Source organism: Ylistrum balloti, unplaced genomic scaffold (assembly GCF_031769215.1).
Source record: "Ylistrum balloti isolate Yb309-2 unplaced genomic scaffold, AGI_CSIRO_Ybal_v1 Utg369606, whole genome shotgun sequence".
NCBI lineage: Eukaryota > Metazoa > Mollusca > Bivalvia > Pectinida > Pectinidae > Ylistrum > Ylistrum balloti.
This window is the reverse complement of record NW_026781884.1, coordinates 339,959-353,457: the sequence shown is the minus strand read 5'-3', so window position 1 is coordinate 353,457 and position 13,499 is coordinate 339,959. Positions and strand designations below refer to the sequence as shown.

General features: G+C 34.9%; 1 protein-coding gene across 1 annotated transcript; it reads left to right on the top strand.

Moving 5' to 3' along the window:
* The first annotated feature begins 21 nt into the window (after nt 1-21).
* LOC132546615 (glucosidase 2 subunit beta-like) lies at nt 22-9,246 on the top strand. Its single transcript, XM_060210341.1, has 7 exons — nt 22-97; nt 2,345-2,846; nt 3,317-3,408; nt 4,039-4,178; nt 4,820-4,977; nt 6,136-6,375; nt 6,827-9,246. The coding sequence occupies exons 2-7, from the start codon at nt 2,397-2,399 to the stop codon at nt 6,923-6,925; spliced, it is 1,179 nt and encodes a 392-aa protein (XP_060066324.1). The 5' UTR covers nt 22-97; nt 2,345-2,396; the 3' UTR covers nt 6,926-9,246.
* Nucleotides 9,247-13,499: the final 4,253 nt, after the last annotated feature.

Sequence of the window (13,499 nt, the reverse complement as noted above, 5' to 3'; positions counted from 1 at the left end):
AGGTGACGTGTTTCACAGGCCTATATTAGGACGAAGACAAAAGTGCATTTAACCTTCATAAATTATGCTCTTGTCGCCATATTTAAGGTAAAATTAGGTAAGTGATACTGGTACTGCTTGCATCTTATCTTAATAAAAGTATGTTGTTAAATTGGATATTAGTTCACACTGTAACTAGTTGCGGTATCGCTTCGTTGCTGGGGTACCAATTGCAAGTCATAATTATCAGAGGATGTTAATACCCGACTTCCTCTGCCTCCAAATTTCAGACACTAAATTGAAAATTTCAACCACCTGTATCATAGATGTTCCGAAACCATATGCAGTCACCTAAATAGCACTCTCATCATAAATACTAAGGTAGCAAGAAACAGTTAATTTGCAATTTTCCGGAAATTGTTGGTCATGTTTGACAGGTATAGCAGTTTGGTTATGAACAATACATCCTTACATGCATATATATTTATAAACTGCATAATAATTACATTTATTATAGCAGAGAAACAGAAATTGTATTAATAAAAAAAAAATGCTCTGATTTCTGACATGTGATTGCCATGGCTACCAACCCAAAAACAGCTAAAAATGCAAAACTACTGCTAACTCCAACCTAACATTTCAACTTTATAGAAGAAATTTATTTCTGAACACCAGTCTTAAAATCAGCAACGCTGTCATGGTAACAAACTACTTACATTTTTAGCAAATTTCAAATCGGAATGTCTTCACATGACCATGCATAAACTATGAAAATTTCATTTCTTGTAAAGCTAGTTTTTGATGTGTAGACACAGATTTAAGACTGCCCATATAGTATTCTGTAACGCAATGCAAAATATTCTTCTAAAAAATATGAAACCCCACATTGTCCACTTCAACTTGACATGACCAATTTTAGCAAGGATTTATATTTAAAATTTTAATTATAACCTGTATGATGGGGTAATCTATTGAACCAAAATACCACCCGTTGCCACACCAAGAAACTGTGTACTGCTACCTTAACTACTAAGTATATTAATCTCTACCACAGTAACACCTGGTTGGTGACCATACGTGTACCAGGTATTAATACATGCTGAGAACTCTCTCGGAAAATTGAGATTATCAATTTATTTGTCGCAGGTACTGGCCATGTCTGTCGATTATCAAAATATATAACTCCATCCATCTGGCCAAACTGATCTTATTTCAGGGAGCTTGCTATTCTCACTTCATTTGTACATTTGTTTGTTATCAAATTTCCAAAACTGGCTTACTGGTCTTGATCTCATGCCATTAGGAGAGACATTCAATATTAGTAGACTAAGTGGAATGGTCATGTTCTCAGTTTTATTCATTCCATCCTGCCAACTCTATCCCATTGCTGCCTGGGGGTTGCTACACCATCTCTGCTTATTATAGCATCTTTATGTTTCTTTATATATATCGTAGAGTATATATTTATATATATCTATTTCAAAACTAAAAAAAAAAAAAAAAATGCTATTAAATGTATAAATGTATAATCCTGATAGTACTTTGTAGCATGAATTTAGTTCTAAATCCACATTGTTTACAATGATGGCCTGTGCTAAATGTACTAGGCCCAGAACAATGTGAATTAAAACTGCTCATGAATGAAAACTGATATTGAAAAGATTCTTATACAACACTTCTTTTCAAAGAAAGTGACAAAAAAATTCACTTGTACCAGGTCAACAAGTTTACCACTATACAATAAGTTCTCATTGTCAACAGAGCAATTAAAATGTCTGCAGGAAGATAACATCGGATGTTTAGATCACTTGTATTTAATTATTACTGTCCACAAATGTCCAACAGAAATAATGTAATTAAATGCTAATTAAAGTGACTGACAATACAGCAGTTTTATAGGTACGGCTTAGATGTTTGTCGTTTCATGCACACGATGTGGAAAACTTACCTAGATAGGCCTGACTTCAGGCCCTCAGTTGGTAGGCTAATTAGCATTAGGATGAATTGTACAGGTGTACAGCTTTGAACACTAATAATACCTTGATCTTTTAGCTGACAAAATGCCATTCCAAATAGATTGAATAATTCATGGACTGCAAACATAAAGAAAATTTAGTGATCTTCCAAATGTTGATATCTAACAATTGTGAATACAAATATTAGAATATCAGTGTGCTATTTTAGTGCTACCCTATACCAAATGAATATTCAAGTATTTGGCATGGAATGGGCCTGTTTTTCACCAATGCGTAATGTTAAATGATATGACTAGCTTTATTCATCCAGCAATAAACATGTAATAGATTTATTGACAAATAAGTAAGTAGTTATTTAAAAGTAAGACCACTATATCTCATTATTTCAGAGTGACGAAATCGTAATACACCAAGAAATGACATATTCGAAGTTTGCACAATATGCCGAGGAATGTACTGACAAAGAGGAAGAAACATATTCTTCTACTCATTCTATCTGCTGGCTTCATATTCCTCACCTTTCAGATTTTTTCTTTGTCTGCTCTGAACATTAGTAGTAGATTGTCTGCTCTCAGGGCTATGGAAGAGGATGGGGAAGTTGGCATCAACCTTGTTCGAGGAAACCGACATCGCCGAAATCAGGCAATAGAGGAATTTGATATGCATGTAGAAATAGACGTTGATCAAGGGAAATCTGTCAGGGAAGGAAACTTTGAAAATCATGATCTAAAATTTAAACCTGTGGATATCAATCATCAGCCACAAGGGGGCGGTGAAAGAGGAGAGAATTTGGCGATAGATGTTTCTAATTTGCCAACAGGTGTACATCGGACAGATGCCAAGTTCTATAAAAAGATTGAAGGCAATATGTTCCTTTGTCGTGATAAAAAAGTAAGTCAGGGCAGAAATAACAAACTGTGGAATCCCAGACAGAATATATTAATTTGTAATTTGATAATCTGGACAATAATACATTATCAGGGAATTCTATGTGTTATTTTATTTAAATTGGCTGAAAAAAATTCCGAGATGTTTTGATGTACATAATGTGCCATCATTTACACATCTAGCTCATATTGATAGCTGGGGGCCATTACATTACATTTCCTATTTCAATTCCTGACATGCACTTCTTACAGAACAGTGACATCAGTTCATAGTTTTATTGAAAAATAATGAAATAGATTGAACCTATTATCAGAAATGAGTAAGATAAGAATAGTTATATGATAATGGCTAGTTACTTTAATGTGAATTTCCTTAAAAGAAGATTAATAGTTATGGGTATTATTGACCTGTCTGGTTTAACCTGAGACAATAACCTAATTTATGTTATCACATTGTCTCGATGTTTCTTACAGAAAAACATTCCGTTTACTCAAGTCAATGATGATTTCTGTGACTGTGATGACGGATCAGATGAGCCTGGCACGTCAGCATGTTTGGATGGAAGGTAAATATAGTAAACACTAAACTGTAGATTGGAGTCCAAAGTAACTGTTATGTCATTTTATTTATCTATTTAAGCTCACTTGACCTGAAGGGCCAAGTGAGCTTATACCATGGTGCAGTGTCCATCATCCGTCTATCTGGTGTCAACTTTTTCACTTAAACATCTTCTTCTCATGAACCAACAAACCAAATGTCATGGTATAGAGTTGAGTATTAGAACTTGTTTGATAAGGATATTGGTTAGTATTTTATTTTAGATGAACATTGAATACCAGGTGAATGATGAAGGCCCATCAGGCCTCTTGTTTTCTTTTAATGCTGTTCCTTCTGTTAGGGCCTGCAATAGTGGTTAAAGTATCAACCTGTAAGACATTGAGGCATATCCTAAAGGAAATTTGTACAACCACCATGCAATATGTATGTAGCCACCACAACTTTCATCTAGAGAAACATGTTTTCACTTCTTTCAGATGGCTGTAAGGGCTATTGGTGCTGTCCTCTCCTAAGGATGTTCACCATCCCTGTAATAATATTTTTGCTTGGAAGTGTTTTCTAACATAAATCTATACACTTTATATGCAGGACTGAGTTTTGAGGATGAATAATCACATGATAGTTGGTTTTATTACAGATTTTTCTGCACTCACCAGATCCCAGATGAACGACCACAGAGTATTGCCAGCAGTCGTGTTAATGATGGCCTCTGTGACTGTTGTGACGGCAGTGATGAGTGGAAGGAGATACCACCACCTCTGGGTGTTCAACGTGCAGGTATGGGCATGATAAAATGTTAACTGTTCTATGTGCAGGTACTTGATGATCAAAAGTTAATGGTACTGGTATGATCAAATATTAACTGTACGTTGTCCTAATGCTGACATGGTCACATGCTAACTGTTCAATGTGCAGATACTTCATTGTGCAGATATTGACATGGTCACATGCTAACTGTTCAATGTGCAGATACTTCATTGTGCAGATATTGACATATCACATGCTAACTGTTCAATGTGCAGATACTTCATTGTGCAAGATATTGACATACCACATGTTAACTGTTCAATGTGCAGAAACTGACATGATCACATGTATGATAACTGCTCATTGTGCAGGCACTCATGTGATTAATGGTTTACTGTACTGGTACTGTCATGATCAAACTTTACAGCAATCATTTGACACATGTATATGCCAAGATCTTGCATGATCACACCTGAATTGTTTAAGCCGCAGGTAGTGATGAGACCATGTTAAAAGATTCAGGTACTATCATTCCTTAACTATAAACTACATATCAAGTCATAATTCTAACCTGAAGAAAACCCTACATTAAAATGGATTATTTTGGATGAAAAATTAAAATTTATTTTCAGCATAGGAATCTTTAATTTTGTACTATTTATTGACTTCAGCTGGAAAAACTGCTACTGTACTGACAGCACCTTGTCAGAACTTGTGTAACAAGGTTATACAGAGAAAAGAGGAAGATGCAAAAATTCGAGAGATTGGGAAACGTCATAGACTGGAGTACATCAAGGCCGCTGCACACCTTCTCGGGGAAGAAAAGGAGGTAGGTGTGAAAGGATTAGTTGGTTTTGTTTACTCAATGTAAAGTTATTGGTAGGAAACAAGCATGTTATGAGTATGAGAATTCTCTGACATGTTTGATCACACTGTAGATTTGTAATAGAACAATACCTGTAATACATGTAGCATGAATATCAATATCTAGATTTTAGCCCATCATTATCAGACTGTTCAAATTTCCCTGTCCATCATCAGGCCTTAAGCAGTTCATATTATCATTATTTCTTGAAAACTGTGGGATAGAGCTTTCTCAAATTTCTTGGGTAGGTTGTTTTGGTGACTTGTTCTGCTGTATCAATTGTAGAGCAGATAAGAAAATAAAATGGTTTACAAATGGTCATATAAGATATTAACAATGAAAGTTCATAATTGGCATTTCTTGAAAAGAACAGGATGGACCCTTCTCAAATATAATGTGTCGGTCCCCCCTTACATCCTAGCCATCCACATTGGCTTTTGGTATCAATAAAACAAAGCTGATGGGCAACAAGCAATTATCTTGGATATATGAAATTTATTATGATTACTTTTTCTTCAAAGGGATTTTTCTCGCTTCAAATAGTTTAGAGCAAAACAGAGGAAGGAAGGAAAAAGATCAAACTTTTCATCTCAATGATTCTTGGTCTACATTCTTTTAAACATGAAACTACCAAAATTTCATGTTTATTTTTAGATTTAGAAATTCTCGCTTATCCTTTATCAAGAATAATATGTGAAAGAAAGTTCATACTAAAATTTATGAAACTTATGAGCATAAGACAGATTTACACAGAAACTTCTGAAAAAGAACAAGATCAGATGTTGTTGAAGGGTAAGCGTTTACCTACTTCATTGAGAATGCACCCACCTTGTAAAGCTTAGTCAATCCAAGTACATGTGTGTAATGTCACGTTCCTAAATGAGAACATGTTAAACAACATCAGAACCCTCAGGCATACTAATGAGCATCAAACATGTCCAACTTGATATGGCACAAGAAAAGAGAATGTTTCACAACGAGAACCTTATGATGAATGCTTATCATATTATATGAAAATTTGAATATTTTTTTTTAAAAACTGATTTTCTCATTCTATTAATCTAAATTTTCTTAAAGTCTACCATATTTTAATTTATATTGCAAATCTTTTTTCACTTTCAGAAATTTGGACCTGATGGTGTTTTTTTCAAGTTGAGCCGGAATTGCTTCCCTTTTAAATCCTCAGGGTATGAATATACAGTTTGTCCTTTTAAAAGTGTCAAACAGCAGCAGTTTCCTCGGGCATCAAAGTTACTTGGAGAGACAGCAGTATGGGAATACATGTCCGAGGGATTATATATCCTCAACATGTTGAATGGTGCAACACATCTCTGTCCCGGAGAATTGCCCCGTAAATCGGTGGTGAGTTTTAATTTGTGACTGTGGAAAGGAGATATTTATATGTTCGTATTTATCTTAGGCCTGAGAAATGATACTCATGATTCTGCTAATATGTCAGTAGTATGAGGTAGGACAGATGTTTTAATTAATAGCCGTAAACAAAACCAGAAGTCCTGAGGTAGGACAGATGTTTTAATTAATAGCCGTAAACAAAACCAGAAGTCCTGAGGTAGGACAGATGTTTTAATTAATAGCCGTAAACAAAACCAGAAGTCCTGAGGTAGGACATATGATTTAATTAATAGCCGTAAACAAAACCAGAAGTCCTGAGGTAGGACAGATGATTTAATTAATAGCCGTAAACAAAACCAGAAGGCCTGAGGTAGGACAGATGCTTTACTTGAAATGTTCTTATTTATTGATAGAAATGACATTCTTTAGGATTTTTCATTCTGTTTCCTTTTTATTTCAGATATCCTTCCTTTGTGGCATAAATGATCGAGTCGTGTCAATCCTGGAACAGGAGACATGTGTTTATCAAGTTAAGTTTTCCACTCCGGCAGCATGCTGACCATTAGTTACTTCAGAGAGTTCTAGTGTGGGGCTGTCCTGTAAATTACAATGAATAAGAATGTGTTCTTTTTAACAGTGACAGTAAGATGTCCCAAACTATACCAAACAAAAAAGGAAAAGATGTGAGGCAAAGGATGTTTAAACATCATTGGAAAAGATGTGAAGCAAAGGATGTTTTAAACTCCTAAGGAAAAGATGTGAGGCAAATGATGTTTAAACACCATTGGAAAAGATGTGAAGCAGCGGATGTTTTAAACTCCTAAGGAAAAGATGTGAAGCAAAGGATGTTTTAAACTCCTAAGGAAAAGATGTGAAGCAGAGGATGTTTTAAACTGCTAAAGAAAAGATGTGAGGCAAAGGATGTTTAAACGCCATAGGAAAAAATGTGAAGCAGAGGATGTTTTAAACTCCTAAGGAAAAGATGTGAATTGTAGGATGTTTAAACGCCAAAGGAAATGAGGTGAAGCAGAGGGTGTCTTATGACAGAAAAAATGTGAAAAAGAGGATGTTTTAAAACACCTGCAGAAGAGATCTGAAGCAGAGGATGTGTTTAAGATATATGCAAGAGAAAGTAGAATAAAAGGAGATGTGGAAATTGAAAAAAGAGACTTGAGAACACACATAGAAAATCTGTGCCAACAGATCTATAGGTAATTGTTAACCCACATGGTAATGTGTTGCATGTATGTTGAGGAAATGGCTATAGTTCAAGACAGAGCTTGACGGAAACAAATTTTGTGGGTACCTCGTGCATCAAAAAGAGTTAACAACAGGAGTTCAAAATCTAAAAATTGGTGGTACCATCTTATTCTGCAGGAGCTCAAAGACAAGAAATTGGCGGTACCCTGTAATAGGAGCTTACAGCCTAGAAACTTATGCTACCCTGTAATAGGATCTCACAGTCTAGATATTGATGCTACCCTGTAATAGGAGCTCACAGTCTAGATATTGATGCTACCCTGTAATAGGAGCTCACAGCCTAGAAACTTATGGTACCCTGTAATAGGAGCTCACAGTCTAGAAACTTATGGTACCCTGTAATAGGAGCTCACAGTCTAGATATTGATGCTACCCTGTAATAGGAGCTCACAGTCTAGATATTGATGCTACCCAGTGATTCTGAAGAAGCTCACACTTCTACTATTTGCCAAACAGAAACAGTATTGTGTGTTTGGTTTATTGTTGTATAAATACAAAAAAAAACATTACTGATGTTATTCATGTATGCATCAGCTTTCTATGCAATTGGTTAAAGGCATAATTAAAACAAAACAGCATTCCTCTACAAATGTGATATTGAATTATCACAAAAGTCATTTATTATCTATTAATCAGATTTTACATTTTTTAATCCACCACAATCAGATGGTGGGTTGTTCAAATTGTCTTGTATCCGTTGTTTCATTTTTCTAATATAGTTTGATTTTGGGACTTGTCGGAAAAACAATATGGCTTCCTGATGGTCATCATGGATTTTCATAATGAAAGTTTGTTATCCATATGTGAGAAATACAGGAGGAATGTTCCTCAAATTTCCTGTGTGGATTACACTTACTCCTTAGTTGTGCAATTCAGAAGAAAAACTAAATGGTCGATAGACTGTATCTTGGATTTGACAGTGCAAGATTGTTATTGCTATTTCTAATAGGAATTTTCAACTCTTACATAATTCAGAACAAAAACACAGGAAAGAAGAGAAAAAAATGGCTAAAGAACAAATAAAGGTGAAAAAATGTTGGGCATCAAGATTTCGGTAAGATCTCTTGTTTATCATTTAAATTCCATTATTATCAATATTTATGAGGCCAGCATCTTTATGTAACACATATTGCATTCCGTTTGGGTCAAACAGCTAAAATAATTTTGGTTGTATGAAGTGTCAATCATGTGTTAATCATTGTGGTTGTATGAAGAATTAAACAGGTGAAATCAATTTGGTTGTATGAAATCTGAAACAGCTAAAATCATTATGGCTGTATGAAGAGTCAAACATTTAAAATCATTATGGTTGTATGAAGTGTCTACTGTTAGACAGACTTCAGGTGGAACCTCGGAGATTTTGTGATTCTTGTAATAATGTAAGTGTAATTAATTTGGCGGAATCAAATTTTAGTGTATTATCACTTTCAGGCAGATATTCACAAGGATTAATAAGCACGTTCACAATAATTTTTACTTTAAAAACAGATTGGAATTTCAATTAGCACTTTCATCTGAAGATCTGAGTGAATTTTCAAATGTTTTGGTACGAATAATGAAGAATGAATCATAGTTATATCGGTTGATGTCAACTTATTTTTGCCAAGTATCTAATACAAGTACATGATATTTAGAAATTGTTTTATTTAATTAATAAAATATGATATTTATTTTTGTTGAATGTTTTTTAATTGTCCAATTGAAAGTCAAGAAGATGATAAATTTTCTTTCAGTTAAAAATTTTCCTAGCATAAGTGAGTTATTTATCTATGTTTATGTAATCTTGAATTATTTTGAAATGATGGTGTGTGTTTGTGAGTGAGTGAGTACAACCGAATGATGTAGTAACCACACATTAAAGTGTTAAACATTCTCTGTACTTTACATTGGATACAACCAATGGCAGCATCAGCAATGATCACACTGAGATATAGTTATGGTTGTAATTTCAGGTGTGTTAGATTTTCAGTTTTACCAAAAGCTTCCCGCAAAAAGTATATATTTTTTGTGACAGTCATGAAATGTACAATCATTCCATTTTTACTAATGTTTTCAAGGAGTCTGTTTTTCACAGTTTTATTTCATTTTTGAAAAACGGGTGAAAAAAATACCTTAAAAAGTAACAACCTTTATGGTTAAGTTTGTGTCTTGCTGTTTTTCAGAAAAAAAAATAAATGGCCTTGAAATTGTTTTTGAAAATTGACTGTATTACTACTAAACATTGCCAAATGGTTGTACATGTAATTGCATAGTGACTTGTAGTTGTGGCCCATGTAACTTAGATGTACATATTAGAAGTCACAATGCCAGGAATACTGTACTTAAAACATTTTGAATTGTCAACAGTAAGTTCAAAATAAATCATTTATTCTTTTTTAATACAAATCAATTACATTATATTTGTTAAATGATATTGATATATAACTGTGTTCAAAGAAAAATAAAAGAAGAAACGGAACATGTGTTTCATTTAATGAATTTATTTAGCACACCGTCTTCAAATAATAGACTGCTCAGACGGCTCTTCATCCACCACCAGTCTGTCCTCAAATGATTCTTGTTATCACAATTTCTTGAAAAGTATGGTAGGATCATTCTTAACTGTTTTATGTCGGATCCTTTAAGTCCCTAGTTGTGCAAGAATTGGGATTGATTAGAAAAACAAATGGCTGACAGGTGGCCATTATCGATATGGACTGTAATAGTTTGTTGTGTCTGCCTACATCTGGAGAACTGGGCGGTTCATTCTATAAATCCAGATACATGTACATCATGATCCTTAACTTTGCACTGTCCGTTTGGAACTGACTGGGAAAAATAAAATGGCATTTAGGCAGCCATCTTGAATTTTGACAGTTTGTAGTCACTATTTTATGAAATGCCATATTTCTCAAATATTTCATACATAGGATCCCCTTGGTCCTCAAATGTGTATGGTCCTTTTGGAACTGATTAGAAAAACAGACAACAGATGGTCAGCTTTGGTTTGGACACTTATTATAATTTGCTATTCCTTTAGAAGTACTGGATGGATCTTTCTCAAATTTCATATGTAGGTTACAATTGGTCCTCAAGTATTGATCGGAAATATCAAATAAGCAACAGACAGCCATCGCTGATTTTGACATGGATAGTTTTGTTATACTTAAGTCTGAAGAAGAACTGGATGGATCATTTTACGATTCCATATGCAGCTACCCATTGGGACCTGAAGATGTGGCTTACTCTTTGGAACTGATCTAGTAACAAATTTGCTGATTTGGGGCCATTTTGATTTTGATGGTTACAATTTGTTGTCACCATTTCTTGAGGAGTACCAAAGGGATTATACTCAATTTTTATATGTTGGTTTTCCCTCAGTCTGTGGAACTGGTCAGCTGAGTGGTTGATTTTAACGGTTATTGTATGTTATCACTATCTCGAGAAGTACTAGATAAATAATTCTTAAAATTCAATCTTACATAGGTTCTTGTAATACCTGGTAGCGTACTGTCATTTTTGGACTGACTTAAAGAAAAAAGGTAGACATCAGAGAGATCTTGGCACCCACCATTGCTGATTTTCTCTTCCTTCTTATTTTGTTTTTTTCTCTTATTCATATGAAACCAGAAATAGAAATAATAATTCCTGTCATCTCTAAGATGCTCATCTTTTGGCGTTGTTGTTTTTCTGATCATTCTCAAAATCAAAAGATCACAAGGGCCATAAGCAACAAACAAATTTTAGATAATCACAATAACAAAGTTCGTTTGTCATATTTTGATTTTTTTTCCTGACCATTCCTGAAATCAAAAGGGAATATCTAGGGACGAAAGGGAACTTTAACATATGAAATTTGGGGGAAAATCAATTCAGTATTTGTCCAGTTAGCCATCTTGTTTTTCATTTAATTCTAAAATGAACAAGGCAGAAATAGGTACCAATGCTAATCTACATACGAAATTCAAGAACAATCCATAATTTTTCAGCGATATGATTTTTCAAGGGCTGTCTGATGCAAACAATATAAAATGGGCTTGCAGGCCACCATCTTATATTTTTAGAGTCCCACATTTTGTTTGCTGGCGCTATTTCTGGAAGTACTGCAGGGATCTGTGGCTACCTGTTCCTTACTGGATAGGTGCCAAATTCCTTTTTGAATTTCTTGTATTTATAGTAGGACCTCTGCTTGTGCCTTTCCATGGCACTCTATCTAAACCAAAGAGAAAATCCTAACTGAGTTCGATATTTTGATAATGAGAAGGAAAACAATATCCAAAAGTACTGGCATGTCGTAACAGACCTCTATGGTGAAAAATACAGAGAGAAGGGTATGACCAGGTCCCAAAGAGGTTAAACTGACCATCATATTAAAGACTTCCTTACAATCTTCATTAACTCGCATCAAAATTCAAAACCCTGTTTTGGAAAATTTACCACAAGTTTTTTTGGCGTTAACAATCTTAATTGAAATCGTGATCCAATGATATCGAATCATTTGCTGTGAAAACGTTATGAGCTTGAAAAACAGGAATGCTACTGTCAAGAAATGGGAAATTCGCGTTATGATATCGTCTTTCGGGACTGAAACACAACATCGGGTCGTCAGAAGCTCACCATTTTTTGTCTTTCTTCACCCTCGCCAAAATACAGTTTATATTCTAAGACACTAACCATTTATTCTCTATATATACACTAAGGTGGAAAGTAGTGTAACGAAACGGCCACACGATTACAGGTGTTGCGTTGGTGATCTGTAATCTAGGTAGATTAAGCGTGCAAGACAATTTATCAATCTAGGGGGTTCATGGCAATCCCTTTGTCCAGTTATTTTGTTTTATCCCTTTAGCCTGATTTCCTTGTTTCAGTCCTAATATGTACAACCTTCTGTTTGGTTTCGCTACCGAGACCTAAACCTACTACTAAGCTATGTTAAAATGATTCCGTTTTTTTTAATCAGTGAACTTGCCTTTTACTGATTGTGATCCGCCTGCTTTATCAACTTGTGTCTTTTACACGTCGCGGGTGTTGTTCCAAGCATTCTTATTTCCGTTGGTAGATGGCGAGTGCTGACGGGCAAACTAGCTACACATTAGGGGCGTAGCTTCCATAGAAAGAAAAAGCCCGGGCTTGCACATAAAAAAATCCGTGCATAGAGTATGTCGGATAAAATTACAAAACTAAGGTTGAAAGTAAATATCAGGGGTTGAAGTTTGTTGTTAAATAACTGTCTCAGAAAACGATTCAAAACATCTTTGAAATCATGAAATTCAGACCCCTCTCCTGGGCTTACACATTTGCTGGGCTAGCTACGCCCCTTCACATGATTTTGCTTGCTGGTTGATTGGGTGGTGGGGTGCCACATTGGTAACACCTGGGCGTCCTGGGGGTTGATTCCAATCAGGCCAACAAGTGTGATTATAAGTAGGACTAGGTTGGAAATATTCTGTTTCCTTTCACGCCGTGAACTTTGTAGTGCCGTAATGCTTTTGATATACCTGTTAATTAGTGGACTGCAATGTCCATGTTTGTACAACTTGAATTAAAAATAGACTAACATGACACCTTTTTTTGAACGCTTTTCCCGGATACCTTTTCAGTAACAATTTTGCAAATATAAATTTTCCCGCATCTTCAACTTTTTAATGATTGTATTCAAACTGAGATCATTTCGACATTTTATGGTTACTGGTGCGATGTTTTCTTCTCCCAGAACACACAGTTTCTTAAGAAACGGTCCTTTTTGTAATGATCTCCACTCGTCACTGTATTTCAGTTTTGTTCTCGTGAAATGAAATATATGTCCAGATTTTCGTAACAACACTATAATATAGAGACTCGAAATAAAATAACTTATAACAATGTTTGAATCACTCAGTAACAATATATCCGGA